General features: G+C 54.0%; 4 protein-coding genes across 4 annotated transcripts; all 4 read left to right on the top strand.

Annotated features, from left to right (window-relative positions):
* Positions 1 to 189: 189 nt before the first annotated feature.
* MYCGRDRAFT_98117 (uncharacterized protein) lies at positions 190 to 1,008 on the top strand (the record flags this gene model as incomplete). Its single annotated transcript, XM_003846832.1, has 3 exons — positions 190 to 557; positions 834 to 892; positions 944 to 1,008. 3 exons carry the CDS (start codon positions 190 to 192, stop codon positions 1,006 to 1,008), a joined length of 492 nt encoding a protein of 163 aa, XP_003846880.1.
* A 1,431-nt stretch (positions 1,009 to 2,439) lies between these two features.
* MYCGRDRAFT_98116 (uncharacterized protein) lies at positions 2,440 to 2,856 on the top strand (the record flags this gene model as incomplete). Its single annotated transcript, XM_003846833.1, has 1 exon — positions 2,440 to 2,856. The coding sequence occupies one exon, from the start codon at positions 2,440 to 2,442 to the stop codon at positions 2,854 to 2,856; it is 417 nt and encodes a 138-aa protein (XP_003846881.1).
* Positions 2,857 to 6,737: 3,881 nt separating this feature from the next.
* On the top strand, positions 6,738 to 8,997 carry MYCGRDRAFT_98115 (uncharacterized protein; the record flags this gene model as incomplete). Its single annotated transcript, XM_003846834.1, has 6 exons — positions 6,738 to 6,906; positions 7,559 to 7,590; positions 7,729 to 7,889; positions 7,958 to 8,206; positions 8,287 to 8,558; positions 8,846 to 8,997. 6 exons carry the CDS (start codon positions 6,738 to 6,740, stop codon positions 8,995 to 8,997), a joined length of 1,035 nt encoding a protein of 344 aa, XP_003846882.1.
* A 4,059-nt stretch (positions 8,998 to 13,056) lies between these two features.
* Positions 13,057 to 18,636, top strand: MYCGRDRAFT_111815 (uncharacterized protein; the record flags this gene model as incomplete). The annotated part of the gene is made up of 6 exons (XM_003846835.1): positions 13,057 to 13,515; positions 13,616 to 14,945; positions 15,526 to 15,566; positions 15,756 to 15,883; positions 15,967 to 16,298; positions 16,915 to 18,636. The coding sequence occupies 6 exons, from the start codon at positions 13,070 to 13,072 to the stop codon at positions 18,634 to 18,636; spliced, it is 3,999 nt and encodes a 1,332-aa protein (XP_003846883.1).
* Positions 18,637 to 25,048: the final 6,412 nt, after the last annotated feature.

The following is a 25,048-nucleotide window of genomic DNA, read 5'->3' as shown; positions in this document are numbered from 1 at the left end:
TTAAAGAGCAGCAGATGGATGAATGGACAAGCTACAACCGTGAACCGGCCTCCTACGCGGCGGCGCTCGGAGAAGAAGTAGAACGAGCTGCAACAGGATACTGACAACTGGATCGAGATCTCCTTTTATGCCTTTTGGAAGGTGAGCGAGCAGCTGACAAGCGACCTTTTCTCTGCTTTCGACGACGATATGGACATGGCAGACGCGGCCGAGTTGCATGACGAGTGCTCCGCAGCTTCCAAGCCATCAGAAACCCACCTCCGCACAGACGGGCATCGCATGCCCGGATACTTGCACCTTCTCCCTCTGATCGTGATGGTCGAATCCGAAACTCACGTCGACTGGCACGAAGCGAACCGTGCGCTTCTCGAGGCCAACGACGTTTGTGAAGCGAATGAGAGAGTTGTAGAAGATCCGGAGGATTTTGGCAAGAAGCTCGATGAGACAAACTCGGATCATTGGCAAAAGACACTCTCGCGCGTCAAGTTCAGCTGTGTACACGACAATGTTATGCGATCTTGCATTCGACAATGTGCTGGACTACGGTCACCCCTACGGTGCGCCATACCACTCTGAGGTGCTTCACGAGGTGTATCAATGCATGAAGCTATGTCCAAAGCCAAGAATGAGCTGCGAGCACGGATGTGCCGCACCATGCGGAGAAAAGTGCAACGAAGCCTGCAACACCTTTGTCAACGATGTCCCGGTCACACTCCCTTGCGGCCACACGAAAATCGGCGCGCGTTGCTTCGAGAGCTGTTTTCACAACAGGGAACTTCCTTGCCCCGTCAACGTGACAATTGACACACCCCCCTTTGTCTTGACACCTGCAGAGAAGTGCTCGACTGTGATTACAACTGCACGAAGCGTTGTGGAGATTGCAGGAAGAGAGGTAACGACGGGGATATCACGGACATCAATCATACCTGATGTGCTATAGCAGCCACCATGGTTGTCAGCGACATTGCAACCTCGTACCCGATTCAACTGGTTATGAGCCCGGAATGATTGCACAGCTCGACACGCCCACGGTCGAAGCGTGTGGGCAGTGCGCGCACACTTGATCAAAGTCAGGACAAGCAACGCAAGCAGCCTCTTCGGAATCCCAGACATTCCTCAACGCCGCCGCCGCCCGTTCTGGCCCCCACGCATCGCGCTTGATCATAGCAGCATCGCGAATTCTGCGAGCGGCACAGGAGACAGTTGCATAGCGACGATTACGACAGCCAGGAGGCACCCGCTCGATAGCCCAACGTTCGCGTGAAGCAGTCCACGACCTTAGCCAGATGGCACCAGACAGTCATACGGCTCGTCTCCTGAGCGGTGCAGTGGTGCTCGTCTCCCTGAGCGGTGCAGTGGTGTCCTTTGGCAATGGAGCTGCTGTCCTAAGCTGTAACCTTCTTTCCTCATTTTCTTGCGTTCGCTTCCAGCTTAATGACGGCGCGACACATAAACTCGCTGCAGTCATGTCTCCCTCCATGGAGTCCAGACTAGAACATTCGAACATCATCACCACTCGGACCGTCGACTCGCCTGAGTATCTGGCATTCTACCCCTCGCATAAAGGCGGAGTGTTCATGGAAATGACACCGATCATGACATCGAAAGGGGAAGGTCGAGAACTCCAGCCGGGAAGAGGTTTCCCAGCCTCGTGAATCAGTGAGACCGATCGCACTACGTGGAAGACCGCGGCCATTATCCCACGCACTCCGCTGCCGGCAGGATGTCTTCGGCGTATCCAGCTTCAGGATCTTCACGGCGGATCGTACCCGACCGATCACCACCATTCCTCCGGTAGCACGGCCTCTCCTAGAGCGATGCCGCACCTTCCAAATGGGATGTCTCACTCCTATAGGTATCCGAACGACATGGGTCCAGAACGGTACATGAGCCATGACTCGCCCTCCCACGGTTCAATGTCCGCACAGCAAAAGCGAGCCTACCGCCAGCGACGTAAGGATTCTAGCTGTAATGCTTGCAGGGAGCGTAAGGTGATGTGCGATGCGATTGACGGACGATGGCAGTGCTGCAGAATAGATCATAGACAGCAATGTACACAATACAACAATGGACCTGCCTTGCTGTATGTAAGGTCAAAGTGATCAGAATAGTGAATGATTCTTCTTCGCATTTACCTGAACGTTTCGTTGTGGCCATTGAGCGTCGTGAACATCACTTCGGTTAATAGCTAGAGTCAAGCAAGGTTGTCACAAAGTCAAGCAAGGTTGCCCTTTTCGTCACATTTCGACAAATGTCCAAAGTAGCACGATGCAGAATTGCGCTCGTCAACGCTTTGGACGACGAATGGTGGTAGCTAGCACACGATGGGCGGATCGTAGTCGCTAGGTTGCTCCATAATTCGTTGGCTTGCGGCTTCAGTTCAGCGTCTTCTTCCTTCAGCTTTGCAATTTCCGCTTGCTGCTTGATGAGCATCTCGCGATGTTGGTGGTCCTGGCGACGGTGATGGCGGCAACGCCCCGCTTCGATGACCGCATCGCGGGATTCAAACAACAAGCCAAAGATCAAGACAGGAAGCTTCGAGAGGAGATCACAAACGTGACCAACAATCTGACACGAGCCAACACAGAGCTCTCTACCGCTAACAACGAGCTAGAGCGCCAGCTCAAGGCTGCCCACGACGTCCAGCAGGATGCAGTGCGACAGGCGACAGAGTACGCCGAGAAGAAGGCGAGAGTTCAGGTCAGCATGCGTGACTTTTTGCAAGCCAAGATTAAAGCCATCAAAAAAGCCGTGCTAAAGACGCCAAACAAGTCAATCAAGGAGATCAGGGAAGTTGTAGACAAGGTTTGCCCGGCTCCAGCAGCAGCAGCAGTAAAGCCGGTGCAGCGCACTTGAGCAACGTCCGCGGCCATCAACGAGCTCGCGCTGAACGTGCCCCCGTCAGATCTACGAGCAGCAATTGCGAACAGACCGGCAACCGAAACCATCACCAACCCGATCTTGCAACGCATGAAAGTCAACGTGTTCGTCACCACTCCGCATGACTGCAACGGTACATGGGAGGCGGCGAAGGTGATATGATATCGACGATGACGTTGGCAACGTTGTGGATGGCTGAATGTCAAGATTCCTCATCATGCGCTTGTCCGAGCGTTCACGCAAACTTTCAGTGTCGTCAACGACAATTCGCCTCCACCTTTGGATTTTTCGACGGAGATTGAAATCATCGAAGCGACATCGTCTCAAGAACCACTGTCGCTCTCTGCATACCGACTCTCGACTTTTGCCGTCCTCCAGCTCTCCGCCTTGGAATCCCCAAGATCGAACCCGTCGAGGCGACATCATCTCAGGAGCCGTACTCCGTTCGCCAAACGATTCTCGAGCTCCAACGTGGACTCCAAGATCGAAGCCGTCGAGGCGACATCATCTCAGGAGCCCTAATTCGTTCGCCCAACGAATTATGAGCTCCAACGTGAACTCCAAGATCGAAGCCGTGGAGGCGACATCATCTCAGGAGCCCTACTTCGCTCAATCTCCGTTTGGATATCAGGTCAAACTCCCCTGCACCGAGCTGAAGGACATCATGCAGCCGAAAATCTCGTTTGGACGACAATGAAGTCCACAAGCCCAGGATGGGACAAGATGTCCATTGCCAGTCAAGCGACCGATGCTGATGACAGTGACAAGGTCCCAAGGGCAGAGTTTGATCGGAAGTCTAACAAATTGCAGTGCAACAGGCGACAGAGAATGTCGAGGAAAAGGCGAAGGTCCAGCTCAGTTTGCGTGACTTGAAGGCCATGAAAAGGTCGTGCCTTGAATCATTCAATCTCCGTTTGGATACCAGGTCAACATCCCTTGCACCGAGCTGAGGGATAAATTCTGCAGCCAAAAACCTGGGTCAGTCGACAGCGAACTCCATAAGCACAGGATGGTGTACGGCGTTTCAGTCGGCGCCGATGCGGCCATTGAGGCGTCCAACTTCCAGAAGGTAGAGCTCGAGCGATAGTTCCAGGCTGTCCAAGACGCCCAAGACGCCCAACAAGCTGCAGTACGACAGGCGACACAGGACGCTGGGAAGATGAAGAATGGATCCCGAGCGACAGTCCCAGGCTGCTCAAGACGCCCAGCAAGAACTTCGAAGAGAGCTCGATCGATGGTTCCAGGCTGCTCAAGACGCCCAGCGGCGCCCAGGACGGGGAGAAGCTGCGGAGGAAGCTCGAGGAGCTCAAGATGCCCAACAATCTGTAGCGCAACAGGCGACAGAGGACGTTAAGAAGCTGCAGAAGAACTTTGAAGACGTATGGTCCCAAAACCAGATGAGGTCTCGATGAGCTTTGATGCCGGAGTTCTGCCGAGGGCATCTCGGATTTCGGATTTCGGATCGCATACTCGCATCGCTCAAGACATCGCAAAGACACCCGGAAAATTAAATCTGACGCCCGGTAAATGGAGAATATATATCGCTCATCACTTCCCAGGTGCGGCTGACATTTTCCCGGAATGTGGTGTGGTGATGCATCGATGTGCCGGGAAGCCAGGTTTAGTCCAAATCTGTATGGCAGGGCACACCAAATCCGAGATTTACATGGTCGGGCATATATCTCGACAACGCCATCCTGGAAAATGTAGTTCGCACTCGGTAAATGGAGAATCCACGTGTCTGATCATTTGCCGAGTACTATCGTCATTTTCCCGAATTGTGTTGTGGTGTTGTGAAGCCTCTCGTGTTCTCAGCCGGCTTGGTAGGAGGTTCTGCTGCGACTTTGGGTGCCACCTTCCTTGTCCGACATTTGCTTCCACACCACCACCCGGAAAATGAGTTTTTGCATTCGGCAAATGAAGAATATATACTTCTCATCACTTTCCGGGTAGTATTGAAGTTTTCCCGGAACGTGGTGCGGTGTTGTAACGCTGCCCAGTACACCCTTCAGGCTTCAAAGTACGCATTCTGCACCAGATTTGCAGACTTCAAATATTCCAACACTGCACACAAACGCCTTCCGGCAAATTGAATTTTGCACCCGGAAAGTGGACTATACACATGTATGATCATTTACCGGGCATGATCTCCATTTTCCCGGAAGGTGGCGTAGTGTTGGAAGCGGTTTCCCGCATTCTCGACGAAGATTTGGAGTCTGGACACGAGGGCCCTAGAGAGGACCTCTTTTCTCAACAACGCCTTCCGGGAAATATAATGCGATACCCGGCAAATGCATTTTATATGTCTTTGGTCCTTTACCGTGTACCATCGTCATTTTCCCGGATTGTGTTGTGGTGTTGTTGCGATTTGCCGAATCACACTTTCGGTGGGCTTCACTCGCGAAGGCATCAACGAGTCGGACTTTTTGTACACCACCGGAAAATGGACGCTTCGGAGGCAAAGTCGTGGATATGAGTGCAAAGGTCATTTACCGGGTTTGACATATCAAAAATATGTGGTGTGGTTGTTGTGGTCCGCACAGTCGTGTCCAGCCCTCACCAAGCTTCAGCTGTAAAGGACCGGATGTGGTGTTGATTGTGCATGGAATTCGACGATATTGCGGGATTCAGCCCAATCTGGTCGTCGTCCGGAAAACACCGAAACACCCGGGAAATGAAAGCTTGCAGTCGGTGAATGAAGGTCTTGTGCAGAAGACCATTGGTGATATATTGTTGTGTTGTGGTAGGAGAGCCATCCGGCAAATCCAGAAATCCTCACTCGTCCACAGCTGGCTTTCGCGCGTGACAAGCAACGCCAGTGAGGCTCCGGACATGCTCAACCACCCACGAACAACACCCGGAAAATGTAGACATGTAACCGGTAACTGAGGATTGGGGGGGATTGAATCCATTTTCCGGGTGCAAGAATTGCAATATATTGTTGCGTTGTGGTGTGAGAGCAATCCGGCAAATCCAGGAAATCTCTGGCGTCTACAGCGGGTTTCCATGGCGTGAAAAGCAACGAAATGCTCAATCACCCACGAACAACACCCGGAAAGTGCAGCAATTGTACCCGGTAAATGAGGATTTGGTGATGGAATCCATTGACCGAGTGTGACAATTGAGAAATCACGCTGCGTTGCGAGTTGGGATCGATCCGGCAAATCCGCGTTTGACGAGTTGAGATCCAGCCAAAGCCCACTGCAAAAGCAACGCCCGAGGGGTTCTGGGAACACTCTCTCAACCAACAACAACGACCGGAAAATGCACGCTGATACCCGGTAGATGAAGCTTAGGCAATCAACTGCATTTACCGGGTGTAATAAATGGAAAATATCGCTGCGTTCCGAGTTGAGATCAATCCGGCAAATCCGCATTGGACGAGATTATACGAGATTATACGAGACCGACTGAGACCGCCAATTCACAAACGTTCAAGTCGCCGACAACAACATCTCCAACCACAACAACCGACAGAGCTATCGCACTCTGCGCATTGAATACTTACTCTTCGGCCGCCGATCCTCAATCATCAGCGCGAGACTGCTACACCACCGCCAAACCCGAACTCCATTGGCGCAACACTTCGCTCCTCCGCATCGACTGCGCCAACAACGGCATAGGATCCTGCGACAGACAAATTAACAAACCGTGCACGCAATGTACAGCGCATAACAGAAAACAAGAAACCATCGTACCTCGCGTATGCACTCAAGCACATCCCGGAGCCTGGCCATTATCCGGCACATGGCAGCAGAGAGCCATGGAGAGGCGCATGGTCAAGAACCTTGATGGCGATGGTCTGGTCAGAACACAACAGAGCCTGGCCAACTTCTGAGGCAAAGCGGAGCAAAGCCATGGAGAGGCGCATGGTGAGGAATCTGGACAATGGCAAAGTCAAGACCTCAAGGAGCACGAGTCGCGGCGAAGATGAGAAAGGCCTGGATGAGCTGGACGAGCTGGATGAGCTGGATGTGTTGGAAGAGCTGGACGAGCTGGACGAGCCACGGGCAACGAGAAAGACTTGTATCGAGGGGTTGGAGTGACGTTGGCTTCGACAGAGCAGGGCACCGCTCTCGCCAGAGGCATTCGAGCACGCCATGTGAGAAAAGACGGGAAACGGAGGAAAGCGTCATGTGATCTTTTTCACTTTTGTGTGAATGTGATGCTGCGTGGGATCGGCTGCGAAAGGATTCGATGGATATGATGGACCTTGCTGGGCATGGACGATCACGAGTTCGCGCATGAAGCTTGCCGACAGTGGTGAGAATGACAGTGGTGAGGACGACCATACTGCATGATGTCGACGACGGTTTTTGATTGCTGGACAATGATGGGATAGATGAATCTGTATAGACTTTTTCGAAGCTTACCTCTTTAGGGGGGGGGGGGGGGGGGGGGGGGGGTTGAGAAGAAGGCGGGAAGGGAAATACAGACTTTTGCCATGTGCTCACTCATGCTACCCTTGACGTACCTACTTTTCAAGGTCGTGCTGAGGTGGGGAGTTGAGTGGAGTTGAGGTGTCGAGTGCTTACTTCTTTCTTCTTACCTAGGTACTTCTTGCTGGGCCCGAAGCTCCTCACTCGGCGATGGCGGTCAACAATGCCGGTGGCAACCTCGACTTGCTCGTTCTTCCTTCGAATGTGTCGGTCGTTCGTTGTGGACTGACTGTTGTCAGGCAGGCAGCGACTATGCGGGATCAGGATGCATGTTCGTGGACCTCAGTCCTTCTACTCTTTTTTGCATAAGGTGCCCGGAGATTCAACAATCAGCAACGCGCGTATATTTCGAAGCATTTTCGCAAGTTTTCAAGAAGATACCACAACAGCGTTACAATACATTCAGCAGTTACGCATTCCGCAAGCAGAGATACGCAAACACGGCTACTATCGAGCAATGAATCATCTGTTGAATTCCTCCTTGTTCTTCGACGAACAGCAGGGGGGAGAGAAGATGAAGACTTACGGCAAACTGGGAAGTGGGAATGAAGAGAATCAGGCGCCTGGTGAGTGAGTTCGAGTCGACCTGGCAGCGGTGATTTGAGGTCGTGGGTATGAGGTGACTAATTGACTCGCAGCGACAGAGATATCGTCCAGCAGTACAAGCATCACGGCAGTCCTGATATTGGTCCTCCTGCTGTCGCTCACTTCGAGTTCAACGGCCAGGAATCCGAGCCCAAGGAAGTTTCGCCTCCGCCGATTGTGGATGAAGATCTGCTTCCAACTGTCAACCTGGAGACGAGGAGGAAGAGAAAGGACAGTACCTCGAAGGTGGATATGAGACGATCATCGATACTCGCACAGTCTCCCATGAAGCCTGAAAATAGGTTGGAAGGAGAAGACATCCCAGGCGTTCTTAAGAAGGTCTCCAAAGCGAAGCCCTTCGTTGATATGGATGTGGCACCAGCATCGCCGATCAAGCTAGCAAGAAGAGTCTTGGGCGACAAGTCCTCCCTGTCCTGGAGCCTACAACGACGACGACAACGACAACGAATGTGCCCAAGCCGTCCATCAGCAATGAGAAGCTGCCATGGAGAAAATACTCTGTGGACATCACAATGGTCACGGCCACACAATTCAATGAGATGGAGCGGGAGATGTTCATCAGAGCGGTGTCGAGACGAATCCTTTGCGCCCGTCCTTTGCGATTTTTTTGGCGATCATTCGAATTTGGGCAAGGTAAACCAGGCGATTTCAACATTTCCACTTTTTTGCACGCTGGTATTTCACGTCACAGGTCGTCGAAGGTGTTGAAGGGCCTCTTCTCACGTCTATTGTGAGTATTGTATGACACCGTCGCCGTCGGGGAGAGCGGGAGATGACTGATGTATGAATTGATCAATCCTCAGGGTTAGGGTTAGGGTTGCGAAAAATAGCAGATGGCCACGACGATAACCACGACGATAGCGTTTCATATTCAGAGCGACTTTCCCACTTACAGCTGTACTCTCAGACTTGTCTTGAAGGTCGCAAACATGACGGAGCTCCATCCTTTGGTCGATCTCCTGGCCCGGCGAAGACTTCGAGATCTTCGGCGAGGAGGAAGAATCTTCGCGAGGCAGATATGCACGAACGAGCCGAGGAGCACGGCGAGGAGCCTTACGATGAGATCCAATAGTCAACTATAATCTTCGCACTCACCGGCCTTGATATCGACGGGTGATGTTGTCGATGGATCTGCTAATGTTGATGTTGACGATTCGATCTCCGGTGGTTCGCCCTCCCCGATACTAACGCTTGAATCTCAGGCAGCGGTTCCACCTGTCCAATCAGTACTCCAGTATCGCTTCCTTTCAGATACTGTGATCGCTCTCGTTCGCTTGGCCGTTGCGGTCAAAAGCAGAGATGATGTCCCTTATCGCCGCAGACTCACACAGGTTGTATACCGGACTGTGTACCTTAGGAACATGGTCCGGCTTCAATGTCCTCGTCGTGCATTTCGAGCAACAAAATCATCCTGTCTCCGCAGAATTCTCCTCGCGCTCAACGACACTATGCCGCCGCCTTTCGATTTCCGCCCGCCTAATACTGTGCGCTTGCTCCAAATGAGCTCAGACTCGAATGCCAATATCGAACCTTTCGAAGCGACATCGTCTCAAGAACCATACTTCGCTCAAGCGACGTCGTTCCAAGACCCATACTTCGCTCAGTCTCCGTTTGGGTCACCAAGTCAAGATCCCTGGCTCCGCCCGTTTTCCCATTGTCATTCGATCTTCTTCTCGCCCACCAGCAAGTCTGTTCTGGACCTCATTCGCCTGCTTATCTCCTCTAAGCCGCACAGACAAAGACGGCTGGAGGGCACGATGCGACCAGCTCGGCGGCCATGTCAGAGTCCGCCTCTCGAGGTCGGCGGGGTCGCTTTTCTCCTCGACAATGACCAAGATGACATGCTGCAAAGTTGCGATGAAGGAGAAGATCATATCACAGTATTGGTGCTACGACACTTGTAGGCGACGATGGCGGAAGATTGCTGCGGCCGCTGCCATGCTGAATTTAGCCTCATCATTGTCGTGTCAACAAAGAAACGAAGTCAAAGCTCAGTACGTTGGCGAAGAGACCGAAACGTTGTTGAAGTGTAAGTAATCATTCGACGACGATGATGTTTTCTTTGTATGTAAACTGGAAATCATCCTCCTTGTGCAGGTCCAGAAGTCTTTCTGACGAGGACACTTGCTGCATGTCCCATCGACGACATTGCCCAGCATTCATAGCGAGATCCCCACAGAAGGACAAGGTCGGGTAGAGATCGACCACAGAAGATGGCTTGATAGAAGACATGGCGGAGATGAGTGAGAAGAAACTCACTGACAGGCGATGTGAGACCCTGAAAAGGCGGACCTGTGGAAGGCGAAGAAGAAGCAGTATTGCTCGGAATTGGAGAGAAGCGCGATGCCAGATCTGCAAGAGAACAGACAGAAAGTTCCGTAGGAGGCAGGCCAGGGATCTGTAAAGCAACAGATGAAGAAAGACCCACATAGATGAGCATACATCAGATGGGAGATCTACAAATGACAGACGAGAGACCCGAAAAGTCCGGACTTTCCCGATGCATCCACTCGATTACGACGGCGCAGTTGGGCGATCGACGCCAGACGACGGCGACGAGGAAGACCTGTAGATCTTCTAGGAGCTTGACGAGGCACGCGTACGCGAGAACGCGGAGGACGACATAGACACATCTTGAGCGATCCGTCCCGAAGAAACAAGCCGTTCCTTTGATATTCTGGCATGGTTGTGAGTATAGTGTTACTCATGGTATCGGAGGGCGATGGAGTCCAAAAGCTGCAGCATTTTGGGGATGTTGATTTCTTTCGAAGGGAGTCTGTGAGGTTTCCTGCACTCTGTGATAAGGGAGGAGCTTTTCGGCGGCGAGAGGAAGCAAGGTTTTCAACACTATTACGAGTGCAGGCTTCTTCGAAGGATTCGAAGTATCCGAAGGGGAGTTCTTTCCGACTGCCAGATCACCATCACCGATGGCCAAGCTGCCTGCAAAATGTGATGGTACAGACTCGGTGTATATCTTGTGACTGTAGCAAATGAGAGAACTACGTAAACTGCTCAAGACCAGACCTCTCAGCTGCAAAACGTTTCATTTTTTTTTCTTCATTTGAGCAACTCAATCGCCGCTGCGGAAAGCGTACAATGTCATGTCTTTTAGCATAACAATGTCCATCGTATCTTCAAGGACACCGGCTTGGACCAAGTGGCCGTCGAGCCTGCTGGTAGTAGTGTTGGCAGAAGCATTAATCTCATAGTCTCACAAGGGCCCGCCATTTCGCCTACAATCAACTTTCGTATGGCTTTTGTCGACATCGCATGGAATGCGAGGGAATCCCATTGTATTGAACGTTTGCTCGTCTCGGCCCTCGTCAGGACTCCTCCGTCTACGGAACCCTTGCTTTGATGGGTAGACAGACTCTAGTTCTACTCGATTCTCCATCCACTCCTCAACATCCTCCTCCTCCTCTCCTTCAACGCACTCATCACGATGGCTGGCCAGACCACCGTAATGAGTACGCCGAAGTGGCGGAATGGAGTTTCATGCATTTCCCAATTTCCAACTCCACCCATCAACAGTCTCATACCAGCCCTACCCTGCTTATCGCCGGACGGTCTCGGCCCTCGTCAGGACTTCTCCATCTACAGCTCTACTCGATTCTCCATCCACGACGATTGCGACTCTTTCGCCATCAACGCTTTCCATTGCTTCTCCGCCTTCCATCACTTCGACGCACTCCATCACGATGGCGGGCCAGACCACCGCAACTCGTACGCCGAAGCGATGGAACCGAGACATTCCCCATCCCCTTGCTAAGCCCACCCATGTCGCTTATCCGAACCCTCCCTCCCTGCTCATCGCCGTCCGGCCCATTGAGGGTTGCTCGCGATGGAAGACTTCGCTAGATGTCCGCACATCTTCGAGCTGATTATGTGGGGCCGCCCGATCGGACGTCGGCGGCACACACAGTCCGCTCGGCTATGGTCGGTGTGGAGGGTGGAGCATGAGGGAGAAGAGGCCAGTGTGCCGACATAGCAGATCCTTCGGTAGTGTCTTCTCGCGCGAGCGCAAGTACGTCCTGTTGTTGACTGGAAGGATTGAAAGGGTAAAGCCGTATAAGGAGGACGATGGCAGCAGTAGAGTGAGATCCTTGTGCAGCAGCACGGTGGCAGTGGTTGAGGAGCAAAACTCTCCTCTGGGGTGAAAAGAGCCGTATGCGCAGCACAATAGCAGCAGTAGAGGAGTATGATCCTCCTCCAGCGCTAGATTTAAGCGGCACTTGGGATCTGGGTGAGATTTGCCTCAGAGTGGCGATGATAATGGTGTCTCTTTGCTCCTCGGTCCGTCAGAAGCCCGGGTTGACTCGCCCTGCGAATCGAGGTGGTTGATGTTGTTGCCGTATGCGTGGTTGGTGCGGCGAGGAAGGCTCGAACTCATCAGTAGTTGAGCGGTAAATGAACACTTTGTTAGAGGAGGTGGCCAAGGTGGTGTTCGAGATGGACCTGGAGTCGACTGTGCGGGCGGGTGTGGATGGTGGCGGAGTAGGTCTGTGATGCCGTCAGTAGCGAACACGAGGATGAGCATGCGACCACAACTTACGCTTCGCTACCGTCTGACCGTCTCGAAGTAACAAGGACGAGATCCGAAAGCCCGCGTCCAGGCATTTCAGAAGTCGCATCTTTTGAGTATGGAAGAAGTGCCGTACAACTGATCTTTTAACAAGTACAAAGATCGTGGCCGTACAACTGATCCTTTAACAAGTACAAAGATCGTTGCGTACTCGGTAGTATTCTGGCTGCAAGTGAAGTTGAGAGCATTCCTAGGGTGACAATATGCATCGAAGGAGGAGGCAATGCTGCTGTTGCAACCTATTTCTGCGACACGAGTACTTCTCCTCCCTTCCCATCCTTATCATTATTCTTGACTACAGGGGTTAAACAGCAGAGGGAATTGCTCGATGGGAGGACTCTGGACCAGTTTGGAGTGAACGAACCATGAGGACGAGGGAGAGACGATGGAATGAGGTGGTGTTCGAAGACGTGGGACAAGTTCATGCCTGAGGCACCTTGAGTTCATGCCTGAGGCACCTATACTTCGATCTCCTGCTTGGTCATCAGGATCTTTTCTTCTTCCATCCCCGGGCCCGTCCTCAGCATCCAGCTCTTCCATTTTTCCGGAGACGGGATTCATCATGTCCAATCTCGTTCATCAGTCTCATCTCGCGACAAGACATCAGTCGGCAGCAACCGTGGCACGCGACGCGACGAGCATTTCCGTACGAGCATTTCCGTCCAGCACGAGCACGTACATCCAGCAGCAATGCTACCGGCACGAGCACATCCATCCCGTCTCTGGCAATGGTCGCACGAACCCATGCAAGCTGGCGTTCGCCAAGGCGGCAACGAGCATCTGCTGCCATGAAGTCGTTCAGAAACATTCCTGCCCGCCCAATCCCGTCCTGAGATGTCCTGGGAACAGGACATCTACAGCTTCCCGCACTGATGTCGCCAGAGATGTCAACGTCGGGAGTGATCTTGCGAGCAGTATTGCTCCTGCGTCTCCGACTCCTTCTCTTCTCCTCCCTCCTTCTCTTCCACCAAAAAAGCACAGCATCACAGACGACGCCGCTCTCGGCTTGTACCCTCAATCTTTTGAACGAGACGTCTGTGGCATTTCGCTCGATCTCAATTGACACACACACACACACACACACACACACACACTCTCTCTCTCTCAGGCTTCGAGAGGCTCACGCTTTCGGCACATCGTTTCACGACCATCGCTCTTCGACGCCATCCATTTCCCACCCGCTGCAGAACCTCCAAACGGCGATGACACGCGACCCTCCCGACGCTGTCCACTGCTACTATGCTAGCCAGCTGGGCATTCTGGGTTCCTTACACAAGACCAAAGCCCTCAGCTGCCCAGTCGCTTTGACTGTCAGGAAGAAAGTCCTAAAAGGTTCCCAAGGCGAAGACGTTATATGCCAAAGCCCGATCGGTCTTCCCCGAACCGTGCGCATCCAGCACCTACTCGAAGACTTACACTTCCACAAGTCTCAGATTGATCCAGCGTCCAAATACGTATGCATTTGGCGCGTCGCCAGACTGATTGCCGCCAGCACCTTCTGCTCCAAGCACAACCCATGGGACTTCGAAGCGCCGTTTGAGGAGCGCTTCGCGGCCATCCGCGGCAAAGCTCTGGCGTGTCCGCCCTTTGAAGAATTGCCACACGCCGTCGCCCCTCAGACTCTTATGGGATCGAAGCGTGCTCGCGTGGATGAAAGCTATCCAGCTACGCCGTCACCACCGAAGCGAGCCCGTTCGTCCAGGGCTGAATCTCACCTCCCATGCCAAACTTTGGGGCTCGCCAAACATTTCGACGCCACGGCCGGATTTCAGATGAATGATGCTACGGGAGGATACGGCGGACTTTACGGTGGTGGTCTCCCCGTTGATGATGATCTCTTCTCCTACGACGGCGAAGTCCTCTCCCTCTGCACTCAGACGTTGCTGTCCACACCTCCGGAGCCCACGAACGCTACGACTACGATGCAGTCCGTTGCCCCGCAGCACACGCAGCAGATGACACCTGTTGGTGATGATCTCTTCTCCTACGACGACGAAGTCCTCTCCCTCTGCACTCAGACGTTGCTGTCCACACCTCCGGAGCCCACGAACGCTACGACTACGATGCAGTCCGTTGCCCCGCAGCACCCGCAGCAGATGACACCTGTTGGTGATGATCTCTTCTCCTACGACGACGAAGTCCTCTCCCTCTGCACTCAGACGTTGCTGTCCACACCTGCGGAGCCCATGAACGCTACGACTACGATGCAGTCCGTTCACCCGCCGCAGCACCCGCAGCAGATGACACCACCGTCTCCATTGGCGGAGAAGCTGGCTCGCATCAACGTCGCACCGGAACAGTCCTCGCAGCCTACGAGCAGTGTCAGCTCTGCGGGGCAGTGGGACCAGTCATCGCAGTCAACGGGTAGTGTCAGCTCTGAGCTCTCGTCGTGGGATGAGGCTGAATGGTTGCAGTGGGAGTCGAACGAATGGTCCACGGTAGGGCCAGAGGAGAACAGTTGTTGAAGTGGGACCGAAGAAAAATTGGGAGGCCCATCGTCAGCGACTTGCGCTGCGGGCAGTATAATGAGGATGCGACGGGTACAGATTGCAGCGTCGCCCCGGCGAACGGACAGTATACGCTGAGAAGGAACAGCATGGACAGGAAAAGGCAGAACAAGGGTCTTTTCTTCTGACGATGGTCGTCAGCTTCTGAGGGATAATTGGCAATCGAACCGGGCCTCGCGGCGCATACACACACACACACTCTCTCTCTCTCTCTCTCTTTCTCTCCCTCTCCTTGTACTGACTTGATTATGATCCGAACTATCCACCATCGCGTCCTCCGCGTGCAGATCTGGGGAGAAGGCACATCAACACACCGACATGTCTACAATCCTCAATCTAGAATAGAATAGAAAATGATGACCGACAACGGGAGATTGATTGAAACTGTTCCTTTCAGCGATGCAATACAGAAGCTACGTTGTATACGTGCACTATAGAACGTACCACTACAAGGGATCGAGGGTGGGCTCGAAGCGTGATGGCCAGCATGGCGTGAATAAACAGGATGTAGTCTCACTCAGGGTTGGGAAGTCTGGTCATTCCGCCCGATGCGTATGTCTCGTCGAAATCCAGATGTCGTTGACGTTGACATGGGATGGTCACACCCACCCGAGGCGGAGCCAACTCCGCGACGTGGCAGAAAGTTCTTCCCCTCCGACCCAAGATCTCGCAGCGTCTGCATCTCCAAAGACGGCCATCAATGCAACAAACACAATCTTCACCAATGCCCATCGCCCACAGCACCCGCAGCCGTTCTCCAATTGGTAACAACGATACCACCCCACACTCCACGACGACGACGACGATGCCAAAGGCCGCCCCGAAGAAGAAGAAGAACAAGGCCTGGGGTCCATTGAGGTGCCGTGAAGGTCAGTCACACTCTCTTTTTTCCTCCCTCCCGCCTCTTCGCCGAACGAAACTACCTACTGACCCGACGACCCATACCCTACAGTCCTCATCACCGTCGTCAGCTTGGGATTCATCAGCCTCGTCATCGCCCTCATCGCATTCATCATCCAGCGTCTCGCCGCCTCCTCCGCCGCCGAACACGACCAGCATCGCGGCCCTCCACCAGTCCAGGAGGCGGTCTTCACGGAAACGGTCACACTCACCGTGACATCGGACGGTGAGGGAGGGAAGGCGGTGGTGGAGACGAGGACGGAGACGGAAACGAGTACGAGTACGAAGGCTCGGCAGGGTATGGGCGTTTGTACAGATCCGGCAGGGGCGATTTCGAGGTGTCCGGTAGCGAATTCGCCGTATTGGCAGAATTCCAAGGGCAAGGTCCGGAGGAACGAGGAGGATTGGGGCACCTAATAAGGTAGCCTGGCAGCTAGGCGGTAGTGTATGAATGGACAACGGGAGTGAGGTGTGGACGGAGAGAGGAGTGAGGTGTGGCCGGAGAGAGGAGTGAGGTGTGAGCGGAGAGAGGAGTGAGGTGTGAGCGGAGAGAGGAGTGAGGTGTGAGCGGAGAGAGGAGTGAGGTGTGGACGGAGAGAGGAGTAAGGTGTAAGCGGAGAGAGGTGTAGCTGTACCTTGGCCTGTACCTTGGCCTGTACTTGAGAGGAGGCTGATGCTGATGCTGATGCGGATGTATCGAGGATAGATGATGTACCCGACTCCCGAGTCCCGAGTCCCGAGCGGGCCGCAAGCTCAAGGGAACTGACGGTATGATTTCGGTCCCTCATCATCATTTGATCATCATCATGCATCCTCCATCATTCCACACCTCCGTTTCCCATCACACATTGCCGTCTTCATTCCACACCGATGACCCATTGCCCATTGCCCATTGCCCGGACTGCATAGGTACAGTCGGGTATACCTGCCATCTGCTGTCGGTGTCACGCATTATTGGGCCAAGTACTCTACCCTCTCCATTGCTTCTTTCACACCTCAGATCCTCGTGCTCGCGCACATGTCACCACCCAACCTGTCGCCCTCGTCTCCGGCTTCGTCTTCGTCGTCGGCCTGGGAGACCGTCTCCGACAACAGCAGCGACGCGTCGTCGGCTGATACCCGCAGTTCCTCCATCGCATCCTCATGCGCCCTCCACGAGTTGACATTCCTGAAGCGAGACAACGAGCTCGAGCTCTCCGCCCACACGCAGCACGAGCGACCCGATCGCGACCGGAAGAGAAGATGGTGGAAGTCGCCGATTGGGACACTGCTCGGCGTCACAGCGGGAGTCGCACTCGCCATCGCCATCATCGGTCTGGCGCTCGTCGCCGGGCGGGTGAGTCTGTGCCCTCCACCGCGGCAGACAACCACGATACCCTTCGATCTTGAGCGTGCCCTCGTCCGACCTAGCGACAGCCTCGCCATGCACAAAATTGCCTTTCATCTGCCCTCCAGATGGATGGAGTGGCTCGCTCAACCACCTCTGGGAACGTCGAATTGGTTGAAATCAGTGGACAGCGGCGATGAGGCGGAGCCAGGGAGCCCGCAGCATCAGCTCGTCGTGTTACAATCCTTCGGCCGGGGGTTGGAACATCGAGTGGCGCATCGCGAGGAGAAGAGGGCGTCGTGGGCTACTGAATTCGAGGAGATCAAGAGCTGGGTGGGGCGGTTGGAGTCGTGCGGGTGGAAGCTACAGCGAGAGGAGACGCGGATGCGAGAAGAGACGGACTCTCCCTGGGTAGAAGAAGAGATGGACTCCACGTGGATACAACAGCAATACGTCAAAGTCGCGGCGGCGCTCTCCTGCAAGAAGTTGGTTCGTCAAGCCGCAAATGATGCCACGAGGACACAGCTCGAGCACTTGCTGGACGACATCCACTCCCACCTCTCCCGCGAGCTCAAGTCCGTCGATCTCTACCTCGAGACCGTTGCCAATCTCGCCGTCCACTCCAACGCCCAGCTCATTGCCATCAACCAGGAGATAGACAACATCGCCGTCAAAGCCGCCGCCAGACTACGCCGCCGTTCGCTCTTGCCGACCACCGACGAATCGCTCATCGCCCTCCTCTCCGACGCCGAGAAGACTCAAATTGCGCTCGCGAGGGAAGAGTACGGCGTCTTGACGTTCTTGGCGCTCGTGTCCAGTACCTTGCCGCCTGCGATGCGGGAGCGGCAGGCGGAGATTCTCAATCTCGCCACCCGCATGGAAGAATTGAAGCAGCAGCTGTCCTCCGCGAAAGATGAAGGACTACAACAACTCACAGCCGTAGCGACAAGCCTGCCTACCACCGCCGACCTCGACACCCTCCTCAAAGAACACCACCTTAACCCACGAACGATGCGCACCTCCTCCTCTGAATGGATGCGCACCTACAGTCCGAAATCCTACTCTTCATCCCCACGGTCCTGCCTCCACCCGTCCACGAATCACCTCCGCCTGCGCGCTCTCGTGTGGTTACATCCCACCCTCGGCGCCGCAAGCTGGCACTGGAACGGCTCCGGCCGGTCCGCCTCCACCTCGCGCGAAGCTACAACGGCGATTGAGACGGCGCTCTTGTTCGCGGGCTTAGGAATGGAGGACCCGGTAGATTGGCACCGGGTTTTGGGGAAAGCCGCAGGGGAACGGTGGGAGGATTTTCGGTATAACATGGTGGCGAGGAAAGATGGGGAGGATCTGAGAGAGACGTGGGTGGAAGATTACGGTCGGTATGGTGCTGGATGAGGAGGATGGGAGAGAAGGGAGCAGCGGAGGGAGGCGTAGAGGGGTTTTGTTCTGCTTCACGGGGTTTGTCTCATGCGAATGGTTTGCATCGAGGAGGGAAAGCGTTGCATTGTCACAAAGAAGGCAAATATATCGCGATTCAACGAAATGAGACATGTGTCTTGGTTCATCGTTCCACTCCGACTGGCTGGCTGAATGACCGACCCATCAACCTTCAGAGTTGTCATTGACAAATGTATTCCCGGGCAAGGCAAACAACGTGCCAATCATTAGGTGTATCACGCCGGCTGGTTGGAGGGGGAATGCACACGATTATTGCGCAACGACTACACTCTCATTGTCCATTGGACTTGATTCTGCCGGGAGCACGCAGCGAGAGCTATACCACAATGAATTCATTCCATGACCGCAAACCAACCATATGTATTGACTGCGCAATCGATGGTCGGACGTCTTTGACAGTGGATGGACCCTTGACTTTCCCGCTGTCAGAATCCGGGACTCATTTGCTAGAACTAGCGACAGCGGGACGTCCACATTCTCTCATCTCATCATGCAAACACAACACACCGCCTCGATCTCAAAACCCTCTCATCACATGATCGAGGTAGTCATTCGTTCGCAGGAGCATGATCTGCTGACTCAATCGGCATCCACGCCATCACCTTGCACTTTACTCTTTTGGAGCGCTCAAGCACCGCGCACGACCACACCGCACGAATACACGACTGCCCTGGATTGAAGGGACTTGGTGGTGGAGCAAAAGGGATATGGACTTGGTGGCAGACTCGGAGGTTTTCCAAAAGCTTGGACCTTGGTGTGTGGAGCAAAAGCAACAAAATCCGCTGGGCCATGCGACGCGATGGATGCCGGTCTTTTTCCAAACGTCGTATTGTTCCGGCAAAGGGCTCCCGAACGGACTTCTCCCCGTCACGTTCACGAGGTCGTGCTACCGGCAAGACAAAGATTTCCTGTCCAGAGGAAGTACATCTCGTACAAAATGCGACCTGGGAGCTGTGCCATTATGTCAGTAGTCAGGCACACATACACAAACATTGGTGTCAGTCCGACGGTTCTGCTCCTCCCAATCCTGCTCCTGCTGCTGCTCCTCTTGCTCCTCCTCCCACTACTGCTCTTGCTCCTCCTCCCAGTGCTCCTCTTGTTGCTTCCACTTCGGTTACCGACCGAGTACAAGAGACGGATGGAAGTATGTACAAGAGACGGATGGAAGTATGCCGGCTCATGCTCCTCCTCCTCCTGCTGCTCCCATCCCCATCACCGAGCGCAAGGAACGGATGAAGGTATACCGGCTTACGCTTCTTCCCTTCCTCCTCCTCTTCCTCCTCCTCCTCCTCCTCCTCCTCCTCCTCCTCCTCCTCCTCCTCTGTTTTCTCCTCCTCCTCCTCCTCTTCCTCCTCCTACACGGTCGAGTACAAGAGACGGATGAAGACCGGCTCCTCTTGCTGCATAGTCGAGTACAAGAGACGAATGAAGGACGCCGGCTCCTCTTGCTCCTGCTCCTGCTCCCGTCACTCATCGAGTACAAGAGACGAATGGAGACCGGCTCCTCCTGCCATAAACACCTTGAAACAAGAGTCACTCGTCCTCAACCTTCGTCCATGCCGAAAGTGTCGACCACGATAGCTCTCATCAAGTCTGGCTCGGCGACCTCTCCTACAGGTAATCCCTTCCAGTCCCGCGCCTCATCTCCTTATGCTTGGACAGCGCAGCCCGCGCAAGTATGACAGCATCACCTATGCGACATTGTCTCACGACTCCAACTCTGTCTCAGTTACTTCTGATTTTCGTATTCCAGGTCCGAAAAAGCCACTGAATTGGACGTGCTACGACCCTCCCATACAAGGAGAGAGATGCAGGAATGATAATGGAGAGGATCGGGAACCTCTGTGTGTTGGAAGTGTGCAATGCTTGCGAGGCATCCGATCCTGCGTGCACTAGCAGATGCCACAGTGAAGGACGAGGAGGCAAACAACGTGCACATACATCGTTCGAAGTCACAGCGACTGGGCACTCCGCTCAAAGTCTCGGGTACTAGGACTTGTCAAATCACGAACAGCTCCGCGTAAGTATAGTAATGCTGTGGATGTCGCGCTCGAAGAAGACGCAGTCCTCCGGTCATAACATTTTCAAATCGGCTTCACAAACGCTACGGCCACGGTCCACATCCTCCGAGTCTACATGACTAGCATCCTCAACCCTCACGCCCATGACCTACTTCGCCTTCGACTCCTCCAACCTTTGCAATTTCTGCACATACGACAGCGAGCCAATGTGGACTGAAGCGAAGAGTCGCCGGCAGTAGACAAAGGGATCCGGGACGGATCGTACATGGCAAGGGTGTAGATCTGGATCCTCAGCTCTGGCGGTAGTCTGAGCAGAGGGGAGTCCTGAGAGCGACAAATGGGTGCAGAGTTGCGAGGCGCCTCCGGGACTTTGACATCGAGGTCCTCGGGTCGTGGCTGCGAGATAGGTGCAGGCCCAGGTTCGGCCGGTGTAGCCGCGCATTGCTCTTGTGATACCTTCATGATGTGTGCGACTGCTCGATAGATGGTCCTATGCCGCGCCGCGTGGTTCTCCTTTCTCTGAGCGTCGAGCTCCGCCGTTGTCTTGGCTATTTCCGCGAACTTGGTCCATCGTGGCGGCATGATGATTGCGCGGGAGGCGTGTTTCACATTGGTGTGATGAAGATGCTTCTTGACCTGACCGAGGTGCTAGGACACCAGGAATGGCTCACGCATCACCTATTGGGGTTGGTATGGTTGTTGGGAGAGGAGATGCAACTACTGAGCTTCGTCGGTCTGACTCGAACATAGTAGGAGGAACGTGGGCCATCAAGCGCGACCTTTACAAATTTGGCGATGATACATACATACATACATACATACCCTTGCAAAGATCGTCGAATCTGCGCCCTTTTGCCTCACTTCACCAACTCGCCGGTTTAGTCTTCTCCAATCCGCAACTATGGACACTGAACACGCCGGCACGGGCTACGAGCATTAAAGCTACGAGCATTGAAGCTACGAACATTAAAGCTACGAACAAACCGCCTACGCCTACGCCTACGCCTCCAACAACGCTACCTCTTAGCAATCGACCTCGACGACACCTGCCAACTCCTCCGCCCCTTCGCAACCCGAAATCTCCAAGGACGAGGTTGGCTGGTACTTTGTCGAGCAATACTACACCACCCTGTGCCGGCGTCCTGAGAAGCTCTACCTCTTCTACAACAAGCGCTTCCAGTTCGTGTCAGGTCAAGAGACGGACAAGGTTGCAGTGTGCGGGACAGCGCGCCATCAACGACAAGATCAAGGAACTCGATCTCTTACTACCAGCACTACAGGATTCGACCTTCTACGTTTGTGTCCTGGTCTGGGCACACGATCGACTCAAGCGGACTGGAAAGCACGACAAGTCAAAAATCACGCAGCTGCAGGATGAAGTACGACGACTGCGTTAGTAGTTCGGAGAGCGGGACCAACAACGCCCCGATACAGCGTGGCGTTGATGAGTTCAAAAGTATCGTTGAGACTCTCCTCGCAACTGTGCGAATGTTGGAGCGACGTCACAGACGACGTCCCAGCACAGATTTGCCCAGCATGTGTCAAGGCGATTCGTATCTGCTCAGCAGTACCGTGAAGCTTATAAGAACACTATGAGACTTCTCCCTCTGGCCGAGACCGACACACTTCCCTCACGAGCACTCCCCTTACGAGAACTCCCGATGCCAAGCGGAAGAAGGCAGAGGGCAGAAGAAACGCCTGCATTATAGGAATGTGATTGGATGCGTTGATGCATCTCAAATTTTCACTCTCCAATGTCGAGCGGATTGAGAGCAAGCAGAAAACCCACATCACGAGAGTCTGGCTCAGCGGGCGGACATAGACACAGATACTCTCCCGCGCTCTGATACATGACGAGATACAGCCTTTTGCTTGGCCGCAACCCTGAATCCGACCAGGTTGGAAGTGGAAACGAAGATGATGGCGACAAGACCCAACTCACGGAGTTGAGGAGACGACGTTGTGCTGTCAGCGTCATATCTATTGGAAGCTCGGACAATGAAGTTGACTACGCCATCGGAGCCAGCCTCAGGAGGAGAACAAATGCTCGATTCGAGACACTTTCATTTCGAAACCTCTTGTGAGGCTTCTTCAAGAGCGATTGGTCCCTGTGCTTCGCCATCGCAGCATGGGCATGGGTTGGCCAGATGCAGAGAACCCGCGCCACGGAAACAGCTAGCTGGACTCAACATAGCATCTACGACACGGGAGGAGGCCCAAATTACCTTCTCAACGACGCCGCACGTCCAAGGAAAGAAGCATGGCATTATTCTCAACAGACGCCGACACGAGACAGTTCGAATACACCTCCTCTGTGTCTATTCGGACATCTGGGTTATGTTACCGCTTACTGCTTCTACCAAAATGCCTTGCGGCTGCTACCCATGAGTTGGGATTTGGGAAGTCGACTTTTCTCGACTTGGGAGTCGGTTGGGACCATGATTACAAGCGATGAGCCTTCGCCTGTTCGGGGAGCCGAACCAGACTCTCAAGCTGGACTCTTTATCTTACAGAAACCTCGAGCATTGTCAGCTTTGACTGGGGCAACTACATTATTATCACGATCGAACGATGAGGATGTCTCCACAGGATCACCAACTATCTCGATCACTTATGAGGTGTTCGAAGAGCATTCAATGGACGAAAATGGCGTTGTCTCCGTGACACGAGTGAGAACAACGACCACGACGAAGAAGGCCTGGCACACTACTGCTGGAAACCCTCAAAGACCGCCTTGATTATGAAGGAAAAGCAGTCGCTCAAATCATTCCCAGTACACTCCGCCATATCTGGATCGCCTTGGAACGAGATGCTGAAACCTGGAGGCTGTTCTATGCGTACTTCAATTGCTCTGTCTTCTTAGCTGCATCAGGTGATGTTCGGCCGCCTAGCTGTCGGAGGAGCTCATAACTCGAGCTGGCGTCTGTGTCTGAAGGTATTGCCACAGATCGACCGACTTCTCCTCGACCGTCTCGAACTGCGAGTACGAGTGCCGCTCCGTACTCCCTCTCCACTCTACCGTGCGCAGCGATCCTTCAATCCACCCTTCGCCGGCCGAACGCTTGACGAGAGCGCAAAATAACAACCGCCAGCGGGCTTGGGACCGCACTCACTACGAATCCGGCAAGTTCGATCGTTACAAGAACATCCCAGACGCTTTTGCGTACCAGAGTCTATCCGGACGCCCTCACTGCCCTCACTTTCCTCGTTTCTACGTCGGCCTCATATGGACATGGTTACTACTGGTGCAGTTGGTGAGCAACAACACCTCTGTTGGTTGGTGGTGGTGAGGCACCACATTCCATTGGTAACCAGACCATCAAGCAGCCTAATCTACGATCACCGACGCCTTTACGACCAAACGCGAATCCATCGATATCGCCCTCGCTGAGCGATCAACTACTGTCGAGTGACACCGTCTCGCACGCCCTCGCCTTCCGCATGGCTCAGTAAGCTTTCGCACGAACATCACCGAATACCAGAGGTTGAGCCAGGCGCAACAAGACTTCCAGCGCTCGCTCCATCCAGCAGCATAACCTCCTCGCTTCGAGTCCTCGCACGACTACACGAACGCATCACACGCCTTGGTATGGCTCGATAGCTTGAACAGCCCTCATCGTCCACCAGAGATAAAGCCCACGGCTCCCGCACATTACCAGAATCCTCACCAGAGTCGCTGCGTTACACGGACTCGCAGAGTTCGTGTGTAACAACAACCACGCACGCATTCCAACGCAAGGACGACTCCACCCCTTGCTCGATCCTCATTCCGAGCATCTTGCCCCGACCAGACCGAGGAATCCCTTGCCTAGCACCATGCCGTGAAACGCACCAACCAAGGCTCAACTCGCCAAAGAGCTGGCATCAGCGAATACACGCATCAAAAGCCTTGAGCAGGAACTCCGTGGATACAAGATTGGACTGGCTCGAGCGCAGGCCCTTGCACCCTCACCACCGGCAACACCGCCGCTTCAAGACACGTGGTCAAAGCTGCAGTACTTCGAGCCGCTCTCACAAGAGCAGAAGGATCACTGCATACAGCTCAACATCTGCTTCCGTTGCCGACAACACGGCCTGTCAAGCTTCCATGGCTTGTGCCACAACAACGACTGGAGAGCCCGCTCTCGGAGAGCCTCTTCAATCACCTGCCGCGCTGGCATCGATATTTCCAGCCTCCGCGCCACAATCTCGCCGCTCTCGTGCCTCACCAACCGGTTGCACCTTATCGAAGGCTCCGCTCGAGAAGCTGGCCTCTCAGTTTGCCGCTCTCGAGGATCAGCTCGTTGCGAAGAAAAATCCCTGTATCTCCCCACAGGACGTGAGGACTC

This window comes from Zymoseptoria tritici, chromosome 21, assembly GCF_000219625.1.
Source record: "Zymoseptoria tritici IPO323 chromosome 21, whole genome shotgun sequence".
Taxonomy (NCBI): domain Eukaryota; kingdom Fungi; phylum Ascomycota; class Dothideomycetes; order Mycosphaerellales; family Mycosphaerellaceae; genus Zymoseptoria; species Zymoseptoria tritici.
This window is presented reverse-complemented; position numbering and strand designations above follow the sequence as displayed.